General features: G+C 38.5%; 1 protein-coding gene across 1 annotated transcript in view; it reads right to left on the bottom strand.

Moving 5' to 3' along the window:
- Positions 1-25,241, bottom strand: part of TTC6 (tetratricopeptide repeat domain 6) — a 220,782-nt gene that overhangs the window by 34,937 nt on the left and 160,604 nt on the right. The window contains exons 16-20 of the mRNA XM_079912364.1: positions 15,160-15,329; positions 11,673-11,793; positions 10,102-10,252; positions 7,361-7,443; positions 6,374-6,450 (exon numbers count right to left, since the gene is read on the bottom strand). Coding sequence (XP_079768490.1) covers positions 6,374-6,450; positions 7,361-7,443; positions 10,102-10,252; positions 11,673-11,793; positions 15,160-15,329 — 602 coding nt within the window. The remainder of the gene's footprint in view (positions 1-6,373; positions 6,451-7,360; positions 7,444-10,101; positions 10,253-11,672; positions 11,794-15,159; positions 15,330-25,241) is intronic.

Genomic DNA, 25,241 nt, shown 5'->3' on the forward strand with positions numbered 1-25,241 from the left:
CTGAAGAGGCAAGAGACTTTTACGTCCCTCTTTGTTTCCTGGTGCACGAGGAGAGGGGATTAAGAACGCTGCTTGAGAGAGCTCCAGGGACGGGCGCGAGCCGCGGCTAAGAGTGCGGAGCCCAGAGACGGACATGGGACGCTAAGGCCGCTGCTGCCGCCGCCAGGAGGCCTGTGTGCGAACACAGGTCACTAGACACACACCCTTCCGGGGAGCCTGTGCAGCCCGCCACTGCCAGGGTCCCGGGATCCAGGGACGGCTCCCCCGGGAGAGCGCACGGCGCGCCTCAGGCTGCAGCGTCACGCCGGCCTCTGCCGCTGCAGGCCCGCCCCGCACTCCGTGACCCTCCCTACCCCCCGGCCTGGGTGAGCCAGAGCCTCCGAATCAGCGGCTCCTTTAACCCCGTCCTGTCTGAGCAAAGAACAGACGCCCTCCGGCGACCTACACGCACAGGCGGGGCCAAATCCAAAGCTGAGCCCCTGGGAACTGTCAGAACAAAGAAGAGAAAGGGAAATCTCTCCCAGCAGCCTCAGAAGCAGCGGATTAAAGCTCTACAATCAACTTGATATACCCTGCATCTGTGGAATACCTGAATAGACAACGAATCATCCCAAATTAAGGAGCCCTGTGGATGATAGGCTCTTGGTGCTGCAGCCAGGACTCAGTGCTGTGCCTCTGAGGTGGGAGAGCCAACTTCAGGACACTGGTCCACAAGAGGCCTCCCAGCTGCACATAATATCAAACAGCAAAAATCTCCCAGAGATCTCCATCTCAACGCCAGCACCCAGCTTCACTCAACGACCAGCAAGCTACAGTGCTGGACATCCTATGCCAAACAACTAGCAAGACAGGAACACAACCCCACCCATTAGCAGAGAGGCTGCCCAAAATCATAATAAGTCTACAGACACCCCAAAACACACCACCAGACGTGGACCTGCCCACCAGAAAGACAAGATCCAGCCTCATACACCAGAACACAGGCACTAGTACCCTCCACCAGGAAGCCTACACAACCCACTGAACCAACCTTAGCCACTGGGGACAGACACAAAAAACAACAGGAACTATGAACCTTCAGCCTGCAAAAAAAAAAAAAGGAGACCCCAAACACAGTAAGATAAGCAAAATGAAAAGACAGAAAAACACACAGCAGATGAATGAGCAAGATAAAAACCCACCAGACCTAACAAATGAAGAGGAAATAGGCAGTCTACCTGAAAAAGAATTCAGAATAATGATAGTAAGGTTGATCCGAAATCTTGGAGATAGAATGGACAATAGAATGGACAAATTGCAAGAATCAGTTAACAAGGACCTAGAAGAACTAAAGATGCAACAAGCAACGATGAACAACACAATAAATGAAATTAAAAGTACTCTAGATGGGATCAATAGCAGAATAACTGAGGCAGAAGAACGGATAAGTGACCTGGAAGATAAAATAGTGGAAATAACTACTGCAGAGCAGAATAAAGAAAAAAGAATGAAAAGAACTAAGGACAGTCTCAGAGACCTCTGGACAACATTAAACGCACCAACATTCGAATTATAGGGGTTCCAGAAGAAGAAGAGAAAAAGAAAGGGACTGAGAAAATATTTGAAGAGATTATAGTTGAAAACTTCCCTAATATGGGAAAGGAAATAGTTAATCAAGTCCAGGAAGCACAGAGAGTCCCATACAGGATAAATCCAAGGAGAAATACGCCAAGACACATATTAATCAAACTGTCAAAAATTAAATACAAAGAAAACATATTAAAAGCAGCAAGGGAAAAACAACAAATAACACACAAGGGAATCCCCATAAGGTTAACAGCTGTACTTTCAGCAGAAACTCTGCAAGCCAGAAGGGAGTGGCAGGACATATTGAAAGTGTTGAAGGAGAAAAACCTGCAACCAAGATTACTCTACCCAGCAAGGATCTCATTCAGATTTGATGGAGAAATTAAAACCTTTACAGACAAGCAAAAGCTGAGAGAGTTCAGCACCACCAAACCAGCTCTACAACAACTGCTAAAGGAACTTCTCTAGGCAAGAAACACAAAAGAAGGAAAGGACCTACAATAACGAACCCAAAACAATTAAGAAAATGGGAATAGGAACACACATATCGATAATTACCTTAAATGTAAATGGACTAAATGCTCCCACCAAAAGACACAGATTGGCTGAATGGATACAAAAACAAGACCCATATATTTGCTGTCTACAAGAGACCCACTTCAGACCTAGAGACACATACAGACTGAAAGTAAGGGGATGGAAAAAGGTATTTCATGCAAATGGAAACCAAAAGAAAGCTGGAGTAGCAATTCTCATATCAGACAAAATAGACTTTAAAACAAACACTATTAGAAGAGACAAAGAAGGACACTACATAATGATCAAGGGATCGATCCAAGAGGAAGATATAACAATTGTAAATATTTATGCACCCAACATAGGTGCACCTCAATACATAAGGCAAATACTGACAACCATAAAAGGGGACATCGACAGTAACACATTCATAGTAGGGGACTTTAACACCCCACTTTCACCAATGGACAGATCATCCAAAATGAAAATAAATAAGGAAACACAAGCTTTAAATGATACATTAAACGAGATGGAGTAAATTGATATTTATAGGACATTCCATCCAAAAACAACAGAATACACATTTTTCTCAAGTGCTCATGGAACATTCTCCAGGATAGATCATATCTTGGGTCACAAATCAAGCCTTGGTAAATTTAAGAAAATTGAAATTGTATCAAGTATCTTTTCTGACCACAACGCCATGAGACTAGATATCAATTACAGTAAAAGATCTGTAAAAAATACAAACACATGGAGGCTAAACAATACACTACTTAATAATGAAGTGATCACTGAAGAAATCAAAGAGGAAATCAAAAAATACTTAGAGACAAATGACACTGGAGACACAACGACCCAAAACCTGTGGGATGCAGCAAAAGCAGTTCTAAGGGGGAAGTTTATAGCAATACAAGCCCACCTTAAGAAGCAGGAAACATCTCGAATAAACAACCTAACCTTGCACCTCAAGCAATTAGAGAAAGAAGAACAAAAAAACCCCAAAGCTAGCAGAAGGAAAGAAATCATAAAAATCAGATCAGAAATAAATGAAAAAGAAATGAAGGAAACAATAGCAAAGATCAATAAAACTAAAAGCTGGTTCTTTGAGAAGATAAACAAAATAGATAAACCACTAGCCAGACTCATCAAGAAAAAAAGGGAGAAGACTCAAATCAATAGAATTAGAAATGAAAAAGGAGAGGTAACAACTGACACTGCAGAAATAAAAGAGATCATGAGAGATTACTACAAGCAACTCTATGCCAATAAAATGGACAATCTGGAAGAAATGGACAAATTCTTAGAAATGCACAGCCTGCCAAGACTGAATCAGGAAGAAATAGAAAATATGAACAGACCAATCACAAGCACTGAAATTGAAACTGTGATTAAAAATCTTCCAACAAACAAAAGCCCAGGACCAGATGGCTTCACAGGCGAATTCTATCAAACATTTAGAGAAGAGCTAACACCTATCCTTCTCAAACTCTTCCAAAATATAGCAGAGGGAGGAACACTCCCAAACTCCTTCTACGAGGCCACCATCACCTTGATACCAAAAGCAGACAAGGATGTCACAAAAAAAGAAAACTACAGGCCAATATCACTGATGAACATAGATGAAAAAATCCTCAACAAAATACTAGCAAACAGAATCCAACAGCACATTAAAAGGATCATACACCATGATCAAGTGGGGTTTATTCCAGGAATGCAAGGATTCTTCAATATACGCAAATCTATCAATGTGATAAACCATATTAACAAACTGAAGGAGAAAAACCATATGATCATCTCAATAGATGCAGAGAAAGCTTTTGACAAAATTCAACACCCATTTATGATAAAAACCCTGCAGAAAGTAGGCATAGAGGGAACTTTCCTCAACATAATAAAGGCCATATATGACAAGCCCACAGCAAACATCATCCTCAATGGTGAAAAACTGAAAGCATTTCCACTAAGATCAGGAACAAGACAAGGTTGCCCACTCTCACCACTCTTATTCAACATAGTTTTGGAAGTTTTAGCCACAGCAATCAGAGAAGAAAAGGAAATAAAAGGAATCCAAATCGGAAAAGAAGAAGTAAAGCTGTCACTGTTTGCAGATGACATGATCCTATACATAGAGAACCCTAAAGATGCTACCAGAAAACTACTAGAGCTAATCAATGAATTTGGTAAAGTGGCAGGATACAAAATTAATGCACAGAAATCTCTGGCATTCCTATATACTAATGATGAAAAATCTGAAAGTGAAATCAAGAAAACACTCCCATTTACCATTGCAACAAAAAGAATAAAATATCTAGGAATAAACCTACCTAAGGAGACAAAAGATCTGTATGCAGAAAATTATAAGACACTGATGAAAGAAATTAAAGATGATACAAATAGATGGAGAGATATACCATGTTCTTGGATTGGAAGAATCAACGTTGTGAAAATGACTCTACTACCCAAAGCAATCTATAGATTCAATGCAATCCCTATCAAACTACCACTGGCATTTTTCACAGAACTAGAACAAAAAATTTTGCAATTTGTATGGAAACACAAAAGACCCCGAATAGCCAAAGCAATCTTGAGAACGAAAGAAGGAACTGGAGGAATCAGGCTCCCAGACTTCAGACTATACTACAAAGCTACAGTTATCAAGACGGTATGGTACTGGCACAAAAACAGAAAGATAGATCAATGGAACAGGATAGAAAGCCCAGATATAAACCCACGCACATATGGTCACCTTATCTTTGACAAAGGAGGCAGAAATGTACCGTGGAGAAAGGACAGCCTATTCAATAAGTGGTGCTGGGAAAACTGGACAGCTACATGTAAAAGTATGAAATTAGATCACTCCCTAACACATACACAAAAATAAGCTCAAAATGGATTAAAGACCTAAATGTAAGGCCAGAAACTATCAAACTCTTAGAGGAAAACATAGGCAGAACACTCTATGACATAAATCACAGCAAGGTCCTTTTTGACCCACCTCCTAGAGAAATGGAAATAAAAACAAGAGTAAACAAATGGGACCTAATGAAACTTAAAAGCTTTTGCGCAGCAAAGGAAACCATAAAGAAGACCAAAAGACAACTCTCAGAATGGGAGAAAATATTTGCAAATGAAGCAACTGACAAAGGATTGATCTCCAAAATTTATAAGCAGCTCATGCAGCTTAATAACAAAAAAACAACCCAATCCAAAAATGGGCAGAAGACCTAAATAGACATTTCTCCAAAGAAGATATACAGAGTGCCAACAAACACATGAAAGAATGCTCAACATCACTAATCATGAGAGAAATGCAATTCAAAACTACAATGAGATATCATCTCACACCAGTCAGAATGGCCATCATCAAAAAATCTAGAAACAATAAATGCTGGAGAGGGTGTGGAGAAAAGGGAACCCTCTTACACTGTTGGTGGGAATGTAAATTGATACAGCCACTGTGGAGAACAGTATGGAGGTTCCTTAAAAAGCTACAAATAGAACTACCATATGACCCAGCAATCCCACTACTGGGCATATACCCTGAGAAAACCATAATTCAAAAAGAGTCATGTACCAAAATGTTCATTGCAGCTCTATTTACAATAGCCCAGAGATGGAAACAACCTAAGTGTCCATCATCGGATGAATGGATAAAGAAGATGTGGCACATATATACAATGGAATATTACTCAGCCATAAAAAGAGACGAAATTGAGCTATTTGTAATGAGGTGGATAGACCTAGAGTCTGTCATACAGAGTGAAGTAAGTCAGAAAGAGAGAGACAAATACCGTATGCTAACACATATATATGGAATCTAAGAAAAAAAAATGTCATGAAAAACCTAGGGGTGAAACAGGAATAAAGACACAGACTTACTAGAGAATGGACTTGAGGCTATGGGGAGGGGGAAGGGTAAACGGTGACAAAGCGATAAAGAGGCATGGACATATATACACTACCAAACGTAAGGTAGATAGCTAGTGGGAAGCAGCCGCATAGCACAGGGAGATCAGCTCAGTGCTTTGTGACCGCCTGGAGGGGTGGGATAGGGAGGGTGGGAGGGAGGGAGACGCAAGCGGGAAGAGATATGGGAACATATGTATATATATAACTGATTCATTTTGTTGTGAAGCTGAAACTAACATACCATTGTAAAGCAATTATACTCCAATAAAGATGTTAAAAAAAATAAAATAAAAATAAACTACATGAGTAAAAAAAAAAATAAATAAAAATAAAAAAATAAATTAAGACAATATTATAATTTTACATTGATTATATTTACCTTTGGTCATTTCTGCTACTTGGTAAATAGTGAACTTTGCAAGACCATAGCACTTCATCCTAAGAAGATATTGTCCTCTGGAAGAAATAACAGCTTTTTAATTCTAAGCAGTTAAAAATAATTTTTCTAAAATAAAGTTTTTTATACTCAGTTACTTAAAATTTTAAATTATAATACATTTATTCATACTTATTATAATACATTTGAAATTATAAATATTTTATGTAAGTCTAAATAGGCCAATTAGCGTGGAGATGTGAGAAGAAAACAATTTAGTAAATATGAAGCTGAAAGAAAAATAGTCAGATCTTTTTGTAATTATCAGCATTTGAAAAGTTATACTCTGTTGCTGAGAAATTTTAAAAGCTAAACACAGTTTAAGGGGCATACAAATGGAGAAGTATTTACATAAATTGTTAAAATGTGGTTCAAGAGTTAAAAGATGAAGCAAGACCTTATCAGAAAGCATTGTTCCAGTCCATTTTCCCATTTTCTGTAAATCCATTTCCCATGTTAGTAATTATAATATATTTTTGGTAGTGATAACTCATAATTTGCAATGGGTCCTTTTATAGCTTGCTCTACTGCATTTGAAATACAATTCAATGTATCTTTTTTTTCACTGAATTATCTGAGGTTTATACTTGGTACCTCTGGGTACACAATCAAAATATATTACCTTACTTTCATGAGATCTGTGATAACTATCTAACCAGTAATCTAGAGAGGCCTCAAAGAACTTAAACACAGACAGTTGTGTTTTGATGCAAGGACAGAACAAAGGGAAAGATCTGTTATCTTATATTATGAATTATCTTAAAGTTTAACAAAAACAACTATATCTGACTTGCTGATTTGGAGATGGCCATTTCTGGGAGATTAAATGTAAAACAAGGAGGCTGGAAGGATCAAGAAAGAACTAAGGATTCCAACAGCTAGCTCAGATACTAAGTTATCCCAAGAAGAATTCTATTTCTATACACATACCTTATTATATATAATTGGATTCCATCTGGCTGAAGGTGGATAGCACGAGATAACTCTCTTACTGCCTTTTTCAATTTGTGCAACTGTTGAGTGATAAATAGAAACTTAGCTCATAATAATACTGCTTCCTTTCTGATAGTTATTCCCTCCCACCCTTCAATACAGAAATTTTGCAGGAATCTCTCCTAATACATGTGTTTCTTAAGAATCATCAAAGCAAGTGGGATACAGAGAAGTTAAAAAAAAATTTATGAAGCAAAGTCTTTTTTTTTAATTATCTTTAAATTTAAAGAATGATTACACAGATCCACAAATATATAGTTTTAAATAAATATGATTATATCATATATTCTAGTTTCTTTTTCTTTTTTGTTTAGCTTTTCAGTTTTCTCCCTCAACCATAACACCTTTTACACCAAACTTTACTCATGCTAATAAACTAGCTTGCAAAGGAATGTAAAATAAAAAGTAAAAGTCAATTCCACTTAAAATTAAGAGAGGAAAAACAAGCTTGCACTTAATGAGTAAAATGAATGAATAAAACAAAATACAACAATGATGAAAAAGATATCTGTTTAAAATCAATATACAATGAAAAGTAAACAACGATTCTTTCCTTAATACTGGTTACAGAGCATAATCTGAATTTATACAAATTTTTACAAACATTGGGGAAATTACAAAAGGGGGAACTAAACACATCCCAGCAAAATGAACCTGGGACAACCAACGACTCCTCTTACTATGCTGACATGGTGATCAAAACATTTGTGCATAGAAGTAGACAATACCTGTTAAAATGGTGCAAAGTGTTTGGAGGAAATAGTGGGTGGAGTCAAAAGAGGGAATTCAAAAGGAGGGAGTCTGAGATGTTTTTAAATAAATTTAAGAATGACTGTGGAACTTCAGGCCTGCTGCTTCTCAAGCTAACCCTGATCAGGTTGGTATAATTAATAAACCACCTTGTCATATGCCTGCATTGCTCCACCTGGTTCCAATCATACATAGCTATGCATTGAGGAAACCCTGACTGGGAATGATGGAGGCTCACTCTCTGGTCTTTGCAAGTTTTCCTGGGGCTGGACTTCTCCAGGTAGCATTAGATTGGATTTACCCTGGAGCCTAAACCCACACCGTAGGCATATGTATTCTTCTATATACATACACAGGGTTTGGTTTGTCATCGTTTTATCTACATGGGATCATACTGTATACACTTTAAAGTCTTCTAAATCTTGTTCTAGAATATCTCTTGGAAATCCCTCCAAATCACCTGGCATAATTCTAACTATTCTTTTTATTGACTATATAATACTCTATAGTGTGAATACAACATAATTTATTCAACCATTACTGTGAAGAGGTTTTTGTCTCCTCAGAACAATGAGTCTTTGAATATATGTCCTTACACCTTGATATTATGCTGGTGCTTTGGTTTCTAAATATGCTCGGAGGAAATTCCAACTTCCCCATAAGGCCTCAGCTCCATCAACAGGGAGTGAAGCAAAAGGGCCACACACACTCCCCACCCCTTCCCAACAGGGATCAAAAGCAAACCTGCCCTGGGGATAATACCAAAATGGCCCCAGGGTCTTCTGCTTCCATCATCAGGAAGGTAAGGACTTAGTCACACTGCATCCTGAGATGAAGGCAATGAGAACAGAGCCCCTAGCAAACTCCCAATGGACATGCAGTGTGAGCAAGAAATGAACCTTTGTTACTTTAAGATGGTGATTTTGAACTTTTATTTGTTGTTGTTGTTTTCCACAGCATAACAGGCTATCCTGACTGAAAGCAATGTGAGGAGAGGACTTGTAGGAGATGAGGGCAGAAAGGTAACAAGGAGCCAGTTCACATGAGCTCTTGTAGGCCTTTGGCTTTTGCAAGATTTGGCTTTTATTCTGAGCACAAAGGGAAGCTATTGAAGGGTTCCAGGCAAAGAAGTAAAATAATCTGATTTATGTTTTAACGGGATCACTATGCTGCTGTTTTGAAAACCCATCAAAAAGGAATAAAGAACAGAAGCAAAAAGACCAGGAGGCTACTGCAATAACCCTGGCGAGAAATCAGTGTCTTGGACAGGACAGTTAATGATGGAGCAGTAGAAGGGAATATCTGTTTTGAAAGGTAGACACAACAGCTAACAGTCTTTATCTCTGGGAAGTCCAAGTTGGTTGGAGTCAGAGAGAGCTCTTATTATTTACTATATTGTTTGAATTTTACACTAAGGATATATTATTTTTTTAATTTAAATAACTTGTAAATTTAAAAAAAAATTTAAAAGAAAGTGTGAATGATTTGGACCCCATTCTATGCACAGATCTCATTCTATGAACTCACCCATTCACTCACTCCTCATACACACACACACAAAACTGATGGACTCTAAAATGTTAACAGTAGTTATCTCTGGAGAATGAAATAATGGATGTTTTTTAATGTATTCTTATTTGCATACATATATTACATGTGGTAAATATACATTGCTTTTGTAATAAGAAAAAAAACAGGCATTATTTAAAAAAAAAAAGACAAAAATTCACACCTAATCAGGAGAGGATTTTTAAGTGGGTAATTATAGTTAACTATCAATATATCTACCTAATATGTATTGCTTATAAATGCGTTAGGCTCTGTAATTAGCTGAAAAAGAATACGTTGATATATTTGAAATTACATTGAACAAATATTCAAAAAATTGAAACATTTTTAAAAAATCAATGTTCTCAAACCTTAAATACCTTATGATAGGCTTCTGCTCGACAAATATAGCTTTGAATATACATAGGGTCAAGTCTAATAGCCTCAGAAAAATACCGAGTGGCTTCAATGTAGTTATCCAGGTGTAGTAGATATATGAGGCCAATATTTATATAAGGCAAAATAACGGTTCTAAAAAAAATGAGAAAGCAAAATATTCTTAGACATTTTAATTATTCCAGATATTCTCCAATTATAAATGAACCTAATGAAATACATACATCAATTTATACAAGGGTTCTTTCTCTTGGACAGGACAGTTTTCCTAAAGCAAAATAAATTAGTTAAATACTTTCTATTAAAAATTATAAACACCTTTATGAAATCCTTAGTTAGGAATAAACATTTGTAGAGCCTGTCCTAGGAACTGATTTCCTGAAGTCTCCTAGACTCTTAGCAATACTTCACTCTTCCCTGACTTATTCTTGACTTATCTTGGATAACAAGCTTAGTTTTCCTCAACTCAAAAGTTTTTGCCTCAAGCTATGTTATATTCGCCAAGAGAAAGGGTGAGGAACAGTGAGAAAGAGCAATATTCTCGAGGCTTAGGGTTAAAAATCCTCTCCACAGAGGTATTAACCCAGTTGCTTTTCTATATCAAATAAAAGTTGTTTTTCTCTCTTAGAATCAAACAATTTTCAATGTAGAAATAACCTTAGAAATTATTTGTTCCATGCCTCTATTTCAAAATGAGGAAACTACACATTCTGTATCCCAGCTGCACAGAAGCCCTGACCCTTTTGCCGACTGCCCACTTTCTGGCTTTCTGCAACTGAAACTCATTTCTTTCTCTTCCTGACTCAAAAATATCCCAAAGAAAACCACTGTGGCCATTATGGAGCCATGTTCCATGACTTTTCCCAAGTCAAGTTCAAAGTTGACCTTAAATAAGCTAAGTAAGCAGTCTGCCGGTTGGCACAGAACGGGCATGATTTGTTACTCTTTCTGACACCTTCCATTTTAAAGAATACTTCTTTGGAAAGAAGAGGAATTATTTAATTAACTTCTACTTTTTACAGCCTGGCTTTCTGACTAGTGTATGTAACTTTCAGTCTGTTCCTTCCTGAACCTGTGTTCTAATGGTATTTGCTTTTTTTATTTTGCTTTACTAAACAAAATGTAGTCAGAAGTCCTAAATAGAGGATTTCTTCCCACTGAGTCGTATATCGTGCCTAGCAACAATATAGCAAGCAAGTATTTTGCCATTATTTTAAAACTTGATGACAATTTTCCATGAACTTAACTTCCAAAAGTTTTAACCTGGGCATGCCCAAACTGCTCTTAATTACTGGTTGATTTTGCTATCCTTGGATTTAAACTCCTCTCAAACCCATTCAATCTCTAAAGTTTGCAGAAGCATCTGAGGCAAACAGATATTGAGAACAGTTCTTATTTTAGAAGTAAGCTTATTTTCAGAGGTAGTATTCTAATTCTAGGATGGCTTCATAATTGTCTCATTTTTACAAGGTTATTAATGATGAGGGGAGAAAGCTTTTTCTTCCACCTATTTTATATAAAAGTGAAATCAATAAGAATCAAAGGGAAAACATACCTTTCTAGAGAAATAACAGCTTCAAAGTCACAAACTGCCAGCAACCAAAGTTTTAGATCCGTGTAGAGTGTGCCACGATGCAGGAAGCAGCTAAGATTCTCACAGCCGTCATTTATGAGAGCTTAAGAATAAAGGGATATATCGTATTCAGGTTCTGAACAAACATATCCGAGTTACATTTTAGCCTATGCCCCTTCCTACTGTTTATTCTTATTTTTTTTAACATTACATAAAATAAAACATATCTGTCATGCGTGTACTTATTTGGTGAGTAAAACACAGTACTCACATAAAAAAGTGTATTTGTTTATAAGGAACAATGTGACTGTTATGGTTCACAAACTCATTAGAGCTGGGAGAAATCCTGGTATTAATCTATGATAGTCCACTCACTTTACAGACGAAGAGATTAAGGTCCAAAGGGGCCAGGTACAGTGACCATGCAAATCAATGGCAAAGATGGGCCTAGAATCTAACCTCTGATCCCCTGCAGTGGATTGCAGTCAGAAAGGTGCCATTGCCCTTGATGGCTTGTTATTATTTGGAAGGTAGGAAGGCATCATTACTGGCCCAAGAACAGGTTCTGGTACAAACCCAGACTGGGGCAGACAGAAGAGGTCAGGCTTATACACATAAACCAGGAGGGACAGCTCAAAGAGGCTACTCCAATTGCAAGCAGACCTTGGAGTTAACGCAGGCAACTTGACTATGCGTATCCCAAAGAACAGAAGCATGGGGCAAAAATAACCTCCTCTCAGGACTCCAGGCATGTGGCTCTCATCAGTGACCAGTCTAGCAGTCTAGAGGTTATCTCGTGTCTCCTCACTTGCTGATTCCCCCTCAACTTTCAAAAACATGCAGTGAAGTAGATGAGATTTTTACATTTGATCCACATCGCCCAAGCTTCTCAAGCTAAAAAGGGAAAGTTCTGCAAAAAATGAACACACAGCCTGGGGCACAAATATGCACAATACTAGATTTGGGGAAGTATTCCTAGTGTAAGCAGTGATCATACAGATTAAGCAATCACTTGAAGGCCATTTGACTGCTCAGTTCACAGTATGACTGTCTAGCAAGGAGAAAAATAGCTGCAGTTGGTTAGTTGGTTGCTCTAGAAAAATAGAAACATTCTTCCTTTTTTTTTTTTTGCGGTACACGGGCCTCTCACTGTTGTGGCCTCTCCCGTTGCGGAGCACAGGCTCCGGACGCGCAGGCTCAGCGGCTGTGGCTCACGGGCCCAGCCGCTCCGCGGCATGTGGGATCTTCCCGAACGGGGGCACGAACCCGTGTCCCCTGCATCGGCAGGCAGGCTCTAAACCACTGCGCCACCAGGGAAGCCCTCTTCTTTTTTTTCAATTTATCTTTTTTTAATTTTTGAATTTAATTTTTTTTTTATACAGCAGGTTCTTATTAGTCATCAGTTTTATACACATCAGTGTATACATGTCAATCCCAATCGCCCAATTCTTCACACCATCACCACCACCACCCCGCCGCTTTCCCCCCCTTGGTGTCCATATGAGAAACATTCTTCTTGAGGAAACAAAAATATTAGAATTACTTATCCTCTCTGTGCTTCGGTTTTCTCATCAGTAAAATGGGGATGATAATAGTACCTACCTCATAGCATTATTCTGAAGAGTAATTGAGACTCTCCATATATAGCATTCAGAATAGTGCTTGGCAAGTAGTGAAACGCCTAATGAATGTAAGATATTATTATTAGCTTAGAAAAATATATTGAGGGTCCTTTTTGATTGTGAAAGATAAAACTCCTTAGGCTATTCTATAGGAAAAGACTGAGGCTAAAATAAAGCTGGTCTGCTCTGAATAATTAAATAACAAGGATCTGTATTATTGTGATAGCCTAGAAAAGAGCAGGTGAAAAGCCCAAAACTTGGAGAAGAGGGAAATACGAGAAAGCAGCTCTTAGGAAGACCAGGAAGAAAGGGGTTTCGCTAGATGGCAGATGGACAGGGCTGACAGAGACCAATAAAAGATAAACTTACAGAAATAAGGGTGTTTAACCTTCAAATTTAAATTATCTGTGCTAACTTTATCCTCTGAACCCTAAAACATTTAGTAACAGATGGTAGCCGTGAGCAGTGAACGGGTGAACAAAAATGGAGACTCAATCAGACAGCAGAAATTAGGTACCAAGATTCCAAGAGAATTGAACAGGAATCCTCAGTTCTCTCTTCTAGGAATCCTTGGAAATAGAAGGGAGGGCACTAGACTCCTCTCAGCACATAGGATGGGCTTTGAGTTATTTTATTTGAATATTCATGGGAAGGGTGACCTCAGAAGGCAAATGGATTTAGAGATATCAAGAAACAATCATCTTTTGGAGTTCCCTGGTGGTCTAGCGGTTAGGATTCGGCATTTTCACTGTTATGGCCCGGGTTCAATCCCTGGTCAGGGAACTGAAATCCCCCAAGATGCAAAGCACTGCCAAAGGAAAAAAAAGGAGAAACAATCATCTTAGATTGCCTCCCCTGAGGAGCTATGTATTCTCTTCCTAAGAGTCTAGTGGTCTCCTTAATCTCTAGATTCTGCCTCATCTAGGATGTTGGGATTCTAGCACTTTGCACCCAGGTGAACACAGCCATGTTTGGAGTGTTGGACTCTGGCTAGAATTTGCCAGTCAGGATGGGCTAATTTATTCAGCTGAACACTGTTTACTGAGCACTTATTCTATGCCCAGAATTGTGGACATATTCATATACCAAGAATGCACTGGTACAGGGTAAAGAGAAAATGGCCACTTTTTGCTGCTGCATCCTCTTACTGAGGATTCTCAAAGCCCATTTTTAGTCTAAGGGTTACAAAACTCTGAATTTGACTAATCCATGGGCTGGGTCTATGGAGTAGGACACAGCCCACTAGGAAAAATCACTACCATTTTATCAAGACGACTAAGAAATAGGCCTGGGGCTTCCCTGGTGGCGCAGTGGTTGGGGGTCCGCCTGCCGATGCAGGGGGCGCGGGTTCGTGCCCCGGTCCGGGAGGATCCCACGTGCCGCGGAGCAGCTGGGCCTGTGAGCCGTGGCCGCTAGGCCTGCGCGTCCGGAGCCTGTGCTCCGCAACGGGAGAGGCCACATCGGTGAGAGGCCCACGTACCGCAAAAAAAAAAAAAAAAAAAAAAAAAAAAAGAAATGGCCTGGATTTCCATAAATAGCCTCAGAACTTCATATATAGAAAGAGATTTCTTTGATATGATGTTCTCTCTGTCACAGTTGTACACACGTAAACACACACACACTCATACACACTAAAAGGGAATATTAGAAACACTTTTAGCTAAATTATTGTAGCTTTAAGTATAAATAAATATATATGCTATATAAATATATATAAGTATATATATATAAAGGTATAACAATATACATATTACATTAGTCATCTCACATTAGTATTCTACTCCATGAAAGTGAGCTGCTGAACCTCAGATTAAATTCCCATATATTTGCCATTAAAGGTGAAGTACCTGAAACACTATAATCCTGCAGTGCTCTAAGAGGGTTACTCTTCCTAAATAAGCAGGCTCTGTAATACAATGCTAACCAGTTATTAGGATCTAAGTGAATTGCAGTAGAAAGATCTTGAGTTGCTTGCTTATAAAAGTGCTGTTTAAAATATACTCTCCCTCGGTATGTCCTAGAAAAAGTAAAAAATTCATTTTAACATGTACTGCAAAATATAAATTTTCTCTTTTGGGCAAACTTATACAACTACTTTTATATTTGAATAACAACTTGTGATTATTTCTCTTTGCTTCCCAGGAAAGTTTAGTCATAATGTTAATAGCAAAAAGGATATGGACAATTTATAAATAAATATGTAAATATATAATAAAATACTTTATTATTATATGTATAAATAAATATATAAATATATAATAAAATACTTTATGCTTGTTGATAATATTATATATTAATTATATATATGCTTAATAATTATATTATATTTCTTACATTTATCAGAGAGGTGTGTCAATAAAATAAATGAGGCACCCAAGATACACTGAAGATACACCCCCAAAAATGGGAGGCAGCTCTATCTGCAAGGGTAAAAGCTATTGTATCAGTTTTATGAGTTGAATTCTATCTCCATTAACTTCTGACTTCAATTTCGAAATTTTCATTGACCTATATCAACTCTGAAAATCTCATCTTCGATCACTTAATAATGTAAAACAAGTCAGTCTTTACAGCTAAAATTAAAAAGACAATTAAGGAAAAACAGGAAGAAAGCTAGTAGGTTGCCTGCTCTGAAGAAGTTAAATCCAGGGGAAGGAAAATAGATGTTCAAGAAGGTTATAGTATGAAAACAATGGTAATTTGGAAAAAAGAGTACAGCAAGTAACAGAGGTCTTTCAAAAGCACTAAGCATCCTAAGACTTAGGATATTTTATCGTGGAACAAAATATTTTTTTACCCCACATATAAGAAATGTCGTATGTAGTTTCTAATGAATATAAGAATCTTACATTTATTTTTAATAATTTCTGATTGCTAAAGACTATTACTAATTATTTCTGAGTATATATATGATTCTGAACTTAAAATCTTACAGAATAAAGCATTACTAATTTTTTTGTAGGATTCCATTAAGTCATGTCAATTCCTCAAACACACTGACTTCTGCGTCCATTCCTTCTTTCATTTCTACCGCCTCAATACTGAAGACCCTCATCAGATCACATCTGGGCTACTACTTTATTCCATTCTTATCTCTAGCGTGATGAGATTTGATCATCAGCTAATAAAGATCACTTTTCTCAAAAACTTTCAACAGCCCCCTATTGACAATGAGATAAGGCTGAATTCTCTTAAAAAGGCATATAAGGCCTCCCATAAGATAACACCACATTATAACACCTTGAATTAACCTTCTGTTCTTCTCCAACTAATCTGATGCCTTCCTGCAAGTAATCCCCCTTTAAGTCAAGAAGTAGACAACCAGAATAGAACAATAACTAGGGATGAATTTTTAAAGAGCTTCAAAAAAGTTTGCCCTCTCTTCAAATGGCTGCAAGCTGAGATAATTCTAGAAGTAAGTTATTTCAAACTTTCAAAGAACAAAAATTATCCAATTCTAAAGACATGTTTCTAAGAAAAGAAAAAGATGAAAGACTTAATTCATTTTGAGAAAGTAGCCAAATCCTGAAATCAAAATCTGACTATGAAATTAGTGAACAATCTTACTATGAATATAGATGAAAAACTCTTGAAGAAAGTGAAGACAAAGCAAATTCAGTATTGTTTAATAATATTCTATCTAAAAATATATGACGGCCAAGAGGCATTTATCCTTCAAAATTAGAAAGCCTATTACCATGAAATTCTTATACATAGATCATAGGAAAAAAATTTAAACAGGAATAAAGAGATACTCCCTTGAAATAATTAAAGAATAAATGGCTCAAAAATTACAACTGTGATGTTTCTTGGTAAAAGTCAAAGGCATTTTCATTAAGTTCAAAAGATGAAGATTCTTATTATCACCAACATTATTGTTAAGTTAAAGTTGATGCAATGATAAAATGAGTTGGGAAATTAGAGTAGAGCAAAAGAGGTAAAACAGGGAACTCCGAAACTCCACCTTTCCACAAAAGCAATGAATAAGCGGGCAAACACTGTCAGAAGCAATTAAAGAATTAAGAATCTAATTAAAAACTTAGAATCACCAGGGTAATACTTAATAAAGGAGGAAAAGCTGCAGAATTTTGGTAAGAGAGCTCTGTGGTGTTCTAACTCACCCTATTTCCCTCCCCAACTTCCCAGACACATGGTGGCCTTGAAGAAAACAACCTGCATTCCTGATGCAGGTTACTAGTACCAGAGGGAAAAATACAAATCTTATTCTCAAAGAACTGTAGCTGTGTAGTTTTGACCTGTCTGGTGGATCACTGAAAGACTGGCTCAAATGTTTCCCTTTGTTTTGACTGCCTTAGAGCTTTCCCAGGGCTGATGTGACTTCCTGGATGGTATTTATCAAAGTCATTTAAAGGCAAATGTATTAGCTGCTGCCACTTGGGGCAAGGGATAACAGCTGGGGCAGGCAATAGTCAAACCAAAAACCCTTGTAAGAAAGAAGGTGGAGAAGGAGATACCAGGGGGATGAGGGCTTTAGAAAGTTTCCGCATATTTTAGGGAATCTAAAAGGCCACATGCAAACCCAAGGCTGAAAGCATGCACAGAAAAGACCTACGAAGACCCTTAGCTTTCACCTCTGGTTAATTAAGGCTCTGTGCAAGTAGGACATGAAAGCCAAGGCATTGAAGTTGTCTGGATAAGCATTCAGGGAGTGCCCCAAAAGAGAGTCAATCTGCAAAGACTGAGAGAGTTTTTTTGTTTGTTTCGTTGGTTGGTTTAGTTGGAATCTCAGTCAAATCACTAGCTAACCTCCAAGATAACAGAACACAGACTTCAGTGGCCACACATGACAAAGAATACAGACTTACAAAATCTGTTCAGAAAAGTCACTAAACAAACTACACGAACGACAAGAAGCAGCAACAAAAAACACTTAAAGAGGAGGAGGTGAATATGATATCCAAAGGTGCCACATAATAATATTCAAAGTGACTACTTTTCAACAAACAATTACAAGTAATGCAAAGGAAGAAGAAAATATGGCCCATTCACAGGATAAAAAGAAAAAAATAGAAACCATCCTTGAGGAAGCCCAGACATTGGACAAAGACTTAAAATCAACTGTCTTAAAATCAACTTAAAAACTTTAAATAAACTATCTTTGGGAAACCCATGGCGGTCCAGTGGTTAGGACTCGGCGCTTTCACTGCCAGGGCGCAGGTTTGATCCCTGGTCAGGGAACTAACATCCTGCAAGCCATTTGGCCCAGCCAAAAACAAAAAACAAAACAAAACAAAACAACCCACAAAACTATCTTAAATATGTTCATATAGCTAAAAGAAACCATAAAGAACTAAAGAAAACTAGGAGAATGATGTCTCAACACATAGAGAGTATCAATAAAGATACTGATAGATAGAACTAGATTGATAGATAGAGAAATTATTGAAAAAAAGAAACCAAATAGAAATTCTGGAGTTGAAAACTACAAAAACAAATGAAAATTCACTAGGTTTCAACAACAGATTTGAGAAGGCAAAAGAAAAATTCAGGAAACTTGAAGTAAGGTCAATTCAGATTATCCAGCCTGAGAAGCAGAAAGAAAAACAGAGTGAAAAAAAAAACAAAAAAAGGCTAAGGGACCTCTGGAACACCATCAAGCATACCAACATATGCATACATTGCAAATCACAAAAGGAAAGGAGATAGTAAAGGAGCAGAAATGACATTTGAAAAAGTAATGGTTGAAAGCTTCCCAAATTTGATGAAAGAAATGAGTCTATACAACCAAGAAGCTCAATGATTCCATAAATTCGAAGAAATGTAGAGGCACCTTATAATCAACCTGGTGAAAGCCACAGACAAAGAAAGAATCTTGAAGGCAGTATGAGAGAAGCAACTCATCATGTACTTGGAATACTTGGAATATTCATCAATAGATGAATAGCTGATTTCTCATTCAAAATCACGGCCAGAAAGATCATGACTCACTGAATAGTCTATGAATCATAAACACAATAAGTAAAAAGAAAACCACTCTTAGGCACAATATACCAAAACTGCTGAAATCCAAGGACAAGAAGGGCTTCCCTGGTGGCACAGTGGTTAAGAATCTGCCTGCCAATGCAGGGAACACAGGTTCGAGCCCTGGTCAGGGAAGATCCCACATGCCACAGCGCAACTAGGCCCGTGTGCCACGACTACTGAGCCTGCGCTCAGGAGCCTGTGAGCCACAACTACTGAGCCCGCATGCCACAACTACTGAAGCCCACACTCCTAGAGCCTGTGCTGCACAACAAGAGAAGCCACCGCAATGAGAAGCCCATGCACATCAACGAAGAGTAGCCCCCGATTGCCGCAACTAGAGAAAAGCCCTCGCACTGCAATGAAGACCCAACACAGCCATAACTAAATAAATAAATAAATAAAAATTTTAAAAACAAAGACAATGAGAAAAGTTTAAAAGCAACCAAAGGAAAACGACACATTACTTTCAAAGGCATTGACTAACCACTGATTTTTTCACTTAAAAAAAAAAAAGGAATCTATATGACACTGCATTGCAATATGTTCAAAGTGCTAAAAGAAAATAAATGACAAAAGAGGACCTTCAAGATGGCAGAGGAGTAAGACATAGAGACGACCTTCCTCCCCACAAATACATCAAAAATACATCTACATGTGGAACAACTCCTACAGAACACCTACTGGCAGAAGACCTCAGACTTCCCAAAAGGCAAGAAAATGCCTACGTACCTGCGTAGGGCAAAAGAAATAAGAAAAAACAGAGACAAAAGAATAGGGATGGGACCCACAGCTCTCGGAGGGAGCTGTGAAGGAGGAGAAGGTTCCACACACTAGGAAGCCCCTTCACGGGCGGAGACAGGGTGTGCGCAGGGGGGAAGCTTTGGAGCCGCGGAGGAGAGCACAGCAACAGGGGTGCAGATGGCAAAGCAGAGAGATTCCCGCACAGAGGATTGGGGCCGACCAGCAGTCACCAGCCTGAAAGGCTTGTCTGCTCACCTGCTGGGATGGGTGAGGGCTGGGAGCTGAGGCTCGGGCGTCAGAGGGCAGATCCCAGGGAGAGGACTGGGGTTGGCTGCGTGAACACAGCCTGAAGGGGGCTAATGCACCACAGCTAGCTGGGAGAGAATCTGGGAGAAAGTCTGGAAATGCCTAAGAAGCAAGAGACAATTGTTTCAGGGTGCGCGAGGATTGGGGATTCAGAGCATCCCCTAAACGAGCTTCAGAGACAGGCGTGAGCCGCAGCTTTCAGCGCAGACACCAGAGACAGGCATGAAACGCTAAGGCTGCTGCTGCAGCCACCAAGAAGCCTGTGTGTAAGCACAGGTCACTATCCACACCTCTCCTCCCGGGAGCCTGTGCAGCCCGTCACTGCCAGTGTCCCGGGACAATTTCCCTGGGAGAACACACACCACGCCTCAGGCTGTTGCAATGTCAGGCCAGCCTCTGTAGCTGCAGGCTCACCCTGCATTCTGTACCCCTCCCTCCCCACAGCCTGAGTGAGACAGAGCCTCCTAGTCAGCTGCTCCTTTAACCCCCTCCTGTCTGGGTGAAGAGAAGACGTCAGAGGGCAACCTACATGCAGGGGCAGGGCCAAATCCAAAGCTGAACCCCAGGAGCTGTGCAAACAAAGAAGAGAAAGGAAAATTTCTCCGTGCAGCCTCAGGAGCAGCGGATTAAATCTCCACAATCAACTTGATGTACCTGCACCTGTGAAATAACTGAATAGACAACAAATCCTCCCAACATTGAGGTGGTGGACTTTGGGAGCAACTGTGGACTTGAGGTTTGCTCTATGTGACTGACTAGTTTCTGATATATAAGTTTATATCAGTTTAAATTTTAGATCTTTTTATCATTGTTGGATTTGTTTATTGGTTTGGTTGCTCTCTTCTTTTTTTATTACCTTTAAAATTTTTTATTCTAATATTTTAAATTTTTTTATTTTATTTATTTATTTATTTATTTTCTTCTCCCTTTTCTTCTGAGCTGTGTGGCTGACAGGGTCTTAGTGCTCTGGCCAGGTGTCAGGTCTGAGCTTCTGAGGTGGGAGAGCTGAGTTCAGAACATTGGACCACCAGAGCCCTCCTGGCTCCATGTAATATTGATCCGCAAGAGCTCTCCCAGAAATCTCCGTCACAACACTAAGACGCAGCTCCACTCAACAACCAGCAAGATACAGTGCTGGAGAACCCACAGCAAACAACTTGCAAGACAGGAAGACAAACCACCCATTTGCAGAGAGGCTGTGTAAAATCATACTAGGGGCACAGACACTCCAAAAGAGACCACAGGAGGCAGTCCTGCACACCAGAAAGACTAGATCCAGCCTCATCCACCAGAACACAGGCACCAGTCCCCTCCAAGAGGAAACCCACACAACCCACTGAACCAACCTTACCCACTGGGGGCAGACACCAAAAACAACGGGAATTACTAACATGCAGCCTGTGAAAAGGAGACCCCAAACACAGTAAGTCAAGCAAAATGAGAAGACAGAGAAATACACAGCAGATGAAGGAGCAAGGTAAAAACCCAACAAACCAAACAAATGAAGAGGAAATAGGCAGTCTACCTGAAAAACAATTCAGAGTAGTGATAGTAAAGATTATCCAAAATCCTGGAAATAGAATGGAGAAAATAAAAGAAACGTTTAACAAGGACCTAGAAGAACTAAAGAGCAAAGAAACAATGATGAACAACACAATAAATGAAATTAAAAATTCTCTAGAAGGAATCAGTAGCAGAATAACTGAGGCAGAAGAACGCATAACTGACCTGGAAGATAAAATAGTGGAAATAACTACCACAGAGTAAAATAAAGAAAAAAGAATGAAAATAATTGAGGACAGTCTCACAGACTTCTGGGACAACATTAAACGCAACAACATTCAAATTATAGGGGTCCCAGAAAAGAAAGGAAAAGAAAGAGACTGAGGAAATATTTGAAGAAATTATACTTGAACACTTCCCTAATATGGGAAAGGAAATAGCCAATCAAGTCCAGAAAGGGCAGAGAGTCCCATACAGGATAAATCCAAGGAGAAACATGCCAAGACACATATTAATCAAACTATCAAAAATTAAATACAAAGAAAAAATATTAAAATCAGCAAGGGAAAAGCAACAAATACCATACAAGGGAATCTCCATAAGATTAACAGCTGATCTTTCTGCAGACACTCTGCAAGCCAGAAGGGAGTGGTGGGACATATTTAAAGTGGTGAAGGGGAAAAACCTACAACCAAGATTACTCTACCCAGCAAGGATCTCATTCAGATTTGATGGAGCAATTAAAACCTTTACAGACAAGCAAAAGCTAAGAGAATTCAGCACCACCAAACCAGCTTAACAACAAATGCTAAAGGAACTTCTCTAGGCAGGAAGCGCAAGAGAAGGAAAAGACCTACAATAACAAACCCAAAACAATTAAGAAAATGGTAATAGGGACATACATATCGATAATTAACTTAAATGTAAATGGATTAAATGCTCCAACTAAAAGACATAGACTGGCTGAATGGATACAAAAACAAGACCTTTATGTATGCTGTCTACAAGAGACCAACTTCAGACATAGGGACACATACAGACCGAAAGTGAGGGGATGGAAAAACATACTCCATGCAACTGGAAATCAAAAGAAAGCTGGAGAAGCAATTCTCATAGCAGACAAAATAGACTTTGAAATAAAGACTATTACAAGAGACAGAGAAGGACACTACATAATGATCAAGGGATCAATCGAAGAAGAAGATATAAAAATTGTAAATCTTTATGCACCCAACATAGGAGCACCTCAATACATAAGGCAAATGCTAACAGCCATAAAAGGGAAAATCGACAGTAACACAATCATAGTAGGGGACTTTAACACCACACATTCACCAATGGACAGATCAACCAAAATGAAAATGAATAAGGAAACACAAGCTTTAAATGACACATTAAACAAGATGGACTTAATTGATATTTATAGGACATTCCATCCAAAAAGAACAGAATACACTTTCTTCTCAAGTTCTCATGGAACATTCTCCAGGAGAGATCATATCTTGGGTCACAAATCAAGCCTTGGTAAATTTAATAAAACTAAAAACGTATCAAGTATCTTTTCTGACCACAACGCTATGAGACTAGATATCAATTTCAGGAAAAAAAATCTGTAAAAAATACAAATACATGGAGGCTAAACAATACACTACTAAATAACCAAGAGATCACTGAAGAAATCAAAGAGAAAATCAAAAAATACCTAGAAACAAATGACAATGAAAACGCAATGGCCCAAAACCTATGGGATGCAGCAAAAGCAGTTCTAAGAGTGAAGTTTATAGCAATACAATCCTGCCTCAAGAAACAAGAAAAATCTCAAATAAACAACTATTCTTACACCTAAAGCAATTAGAGAAAGAAGAACAACAACAATAAAAAAAAAAACATAGTTAGCTGAAGGAAAGAAATCATAAAGTTCAGATCAGAAATAAATGAAAAAGATGAAGGAAATGATAGCAAAGATCAATAAACCTAAAAGCTGGTACTTTGAGAAGGTAAACAAAATTGATAAGCCATTAGCCGGACTCATCAAGAAACAAAGGGAGGGGCTTCCCTGGTGGCGCATTGGTTAAGAATCCGCCTGCCAATGCAGGGGACACGGGCTCGATCCTTAGTCCGGGAGGTTCCCACATGCCACAGAGCAGCTAAGCCTATGTGCCACAACTACTGAAGCCTGCACGCCTAGAGCCCATGCTCCACCACAAGAGAAGCCACCACAGTGAGAAGCCCATGTGCAGCAATGAAAACAAATGCAGCCAAAAATAAATAAATAAATAGATTTTTTTAAAAAAAAGAAACAAAGGGAGAAAACTCAGATCAACAGAATGATAAATGCAAAAGGAGAACATCACATTGCAGAAATACAAAGGATCATGAGAGATTACTATAAGTGACTATACGCCAATAAAATGGACAATGTGGAAGAAATGGACAAATTCTTAGAAAAGTACAACCTTCCAAGACTGAACCAGGAAGAAATAGAAAATATAAAGAGACCCATTACAGCACTGAAATTGAAGTTGTGATTAAATATCTTCCAACAAACAAAAGCCCAGGACCAGATGGCTTCACAGGCAAATTCTATCAAACATTTAGAGAAGAGCTAACACCTATCCTTCTCAAACCTTCCATAATATAGCAGAGGGAGAAACACTCCCAAACTCATTCTAAGAGGCCACCAACACCCTGATACCAAAACCAGACAAAGATGTCACAAAGAAAGAAAACTACAGGCCAATATCACTGATGAACATAGATGAAAAAATCCTCAACAAAATACTAGCAGACAGAATCCAGCAGCAAATAAAAAGGATCATACATCAGGTTCAAGTGGGTTTATCCCAGGAATGCAAGGATTCTTCAATATATCCAAATCAATAAATGTGATGCACTATATTAATGAACTGCAGGATGAAAACCATATGATAATCTCAATAGATGCAGAAAAAGCTTTTGAAAAAATTCAACACCCATTTATGATAAAAACTCTCCAGAAAGTAGGCATAGAGGGAACTTTCCTCAACATAATAAAGGCATATATGACAAACCCACAGCCAACATTGTTCTCAATGGTGAAAAACTGAAACCATTTCCACTAAGATCAGGAACAAGACAAGGTTGCCCACTCTCACCACTATTATTCAACATAGTTTTGGAAGTTTTAGCCACAGCAATCAGAGACAAAAAAGAAATAAAAGGAACCCAAATCAGAAAAGAAGAAATAAAACTGTCACTGTTTGCAGATGACATGATACTATACATAGAGAATCCTAAAGATGCTACCAGAAAACTACTAGAACTAATCAATGAATTTGGTAAAGTAGCAGGATACAAAATTAATGCACAGAAATCTCTTGCAGTCCTATACACTAATGATGAAAAATCTGAAAGA

Source organism: Stenella coeruleoalba (genome assembly GCF_951394435.1).
Source record: "Stenella coeruleoalba genome assembly, chromosome: 2".
NCBI lineage: Eukaryota > Metazoa > Chordata > Mammalia > Artiodactyla > Delphinidae > Stenella > Stenella coeruleoalba.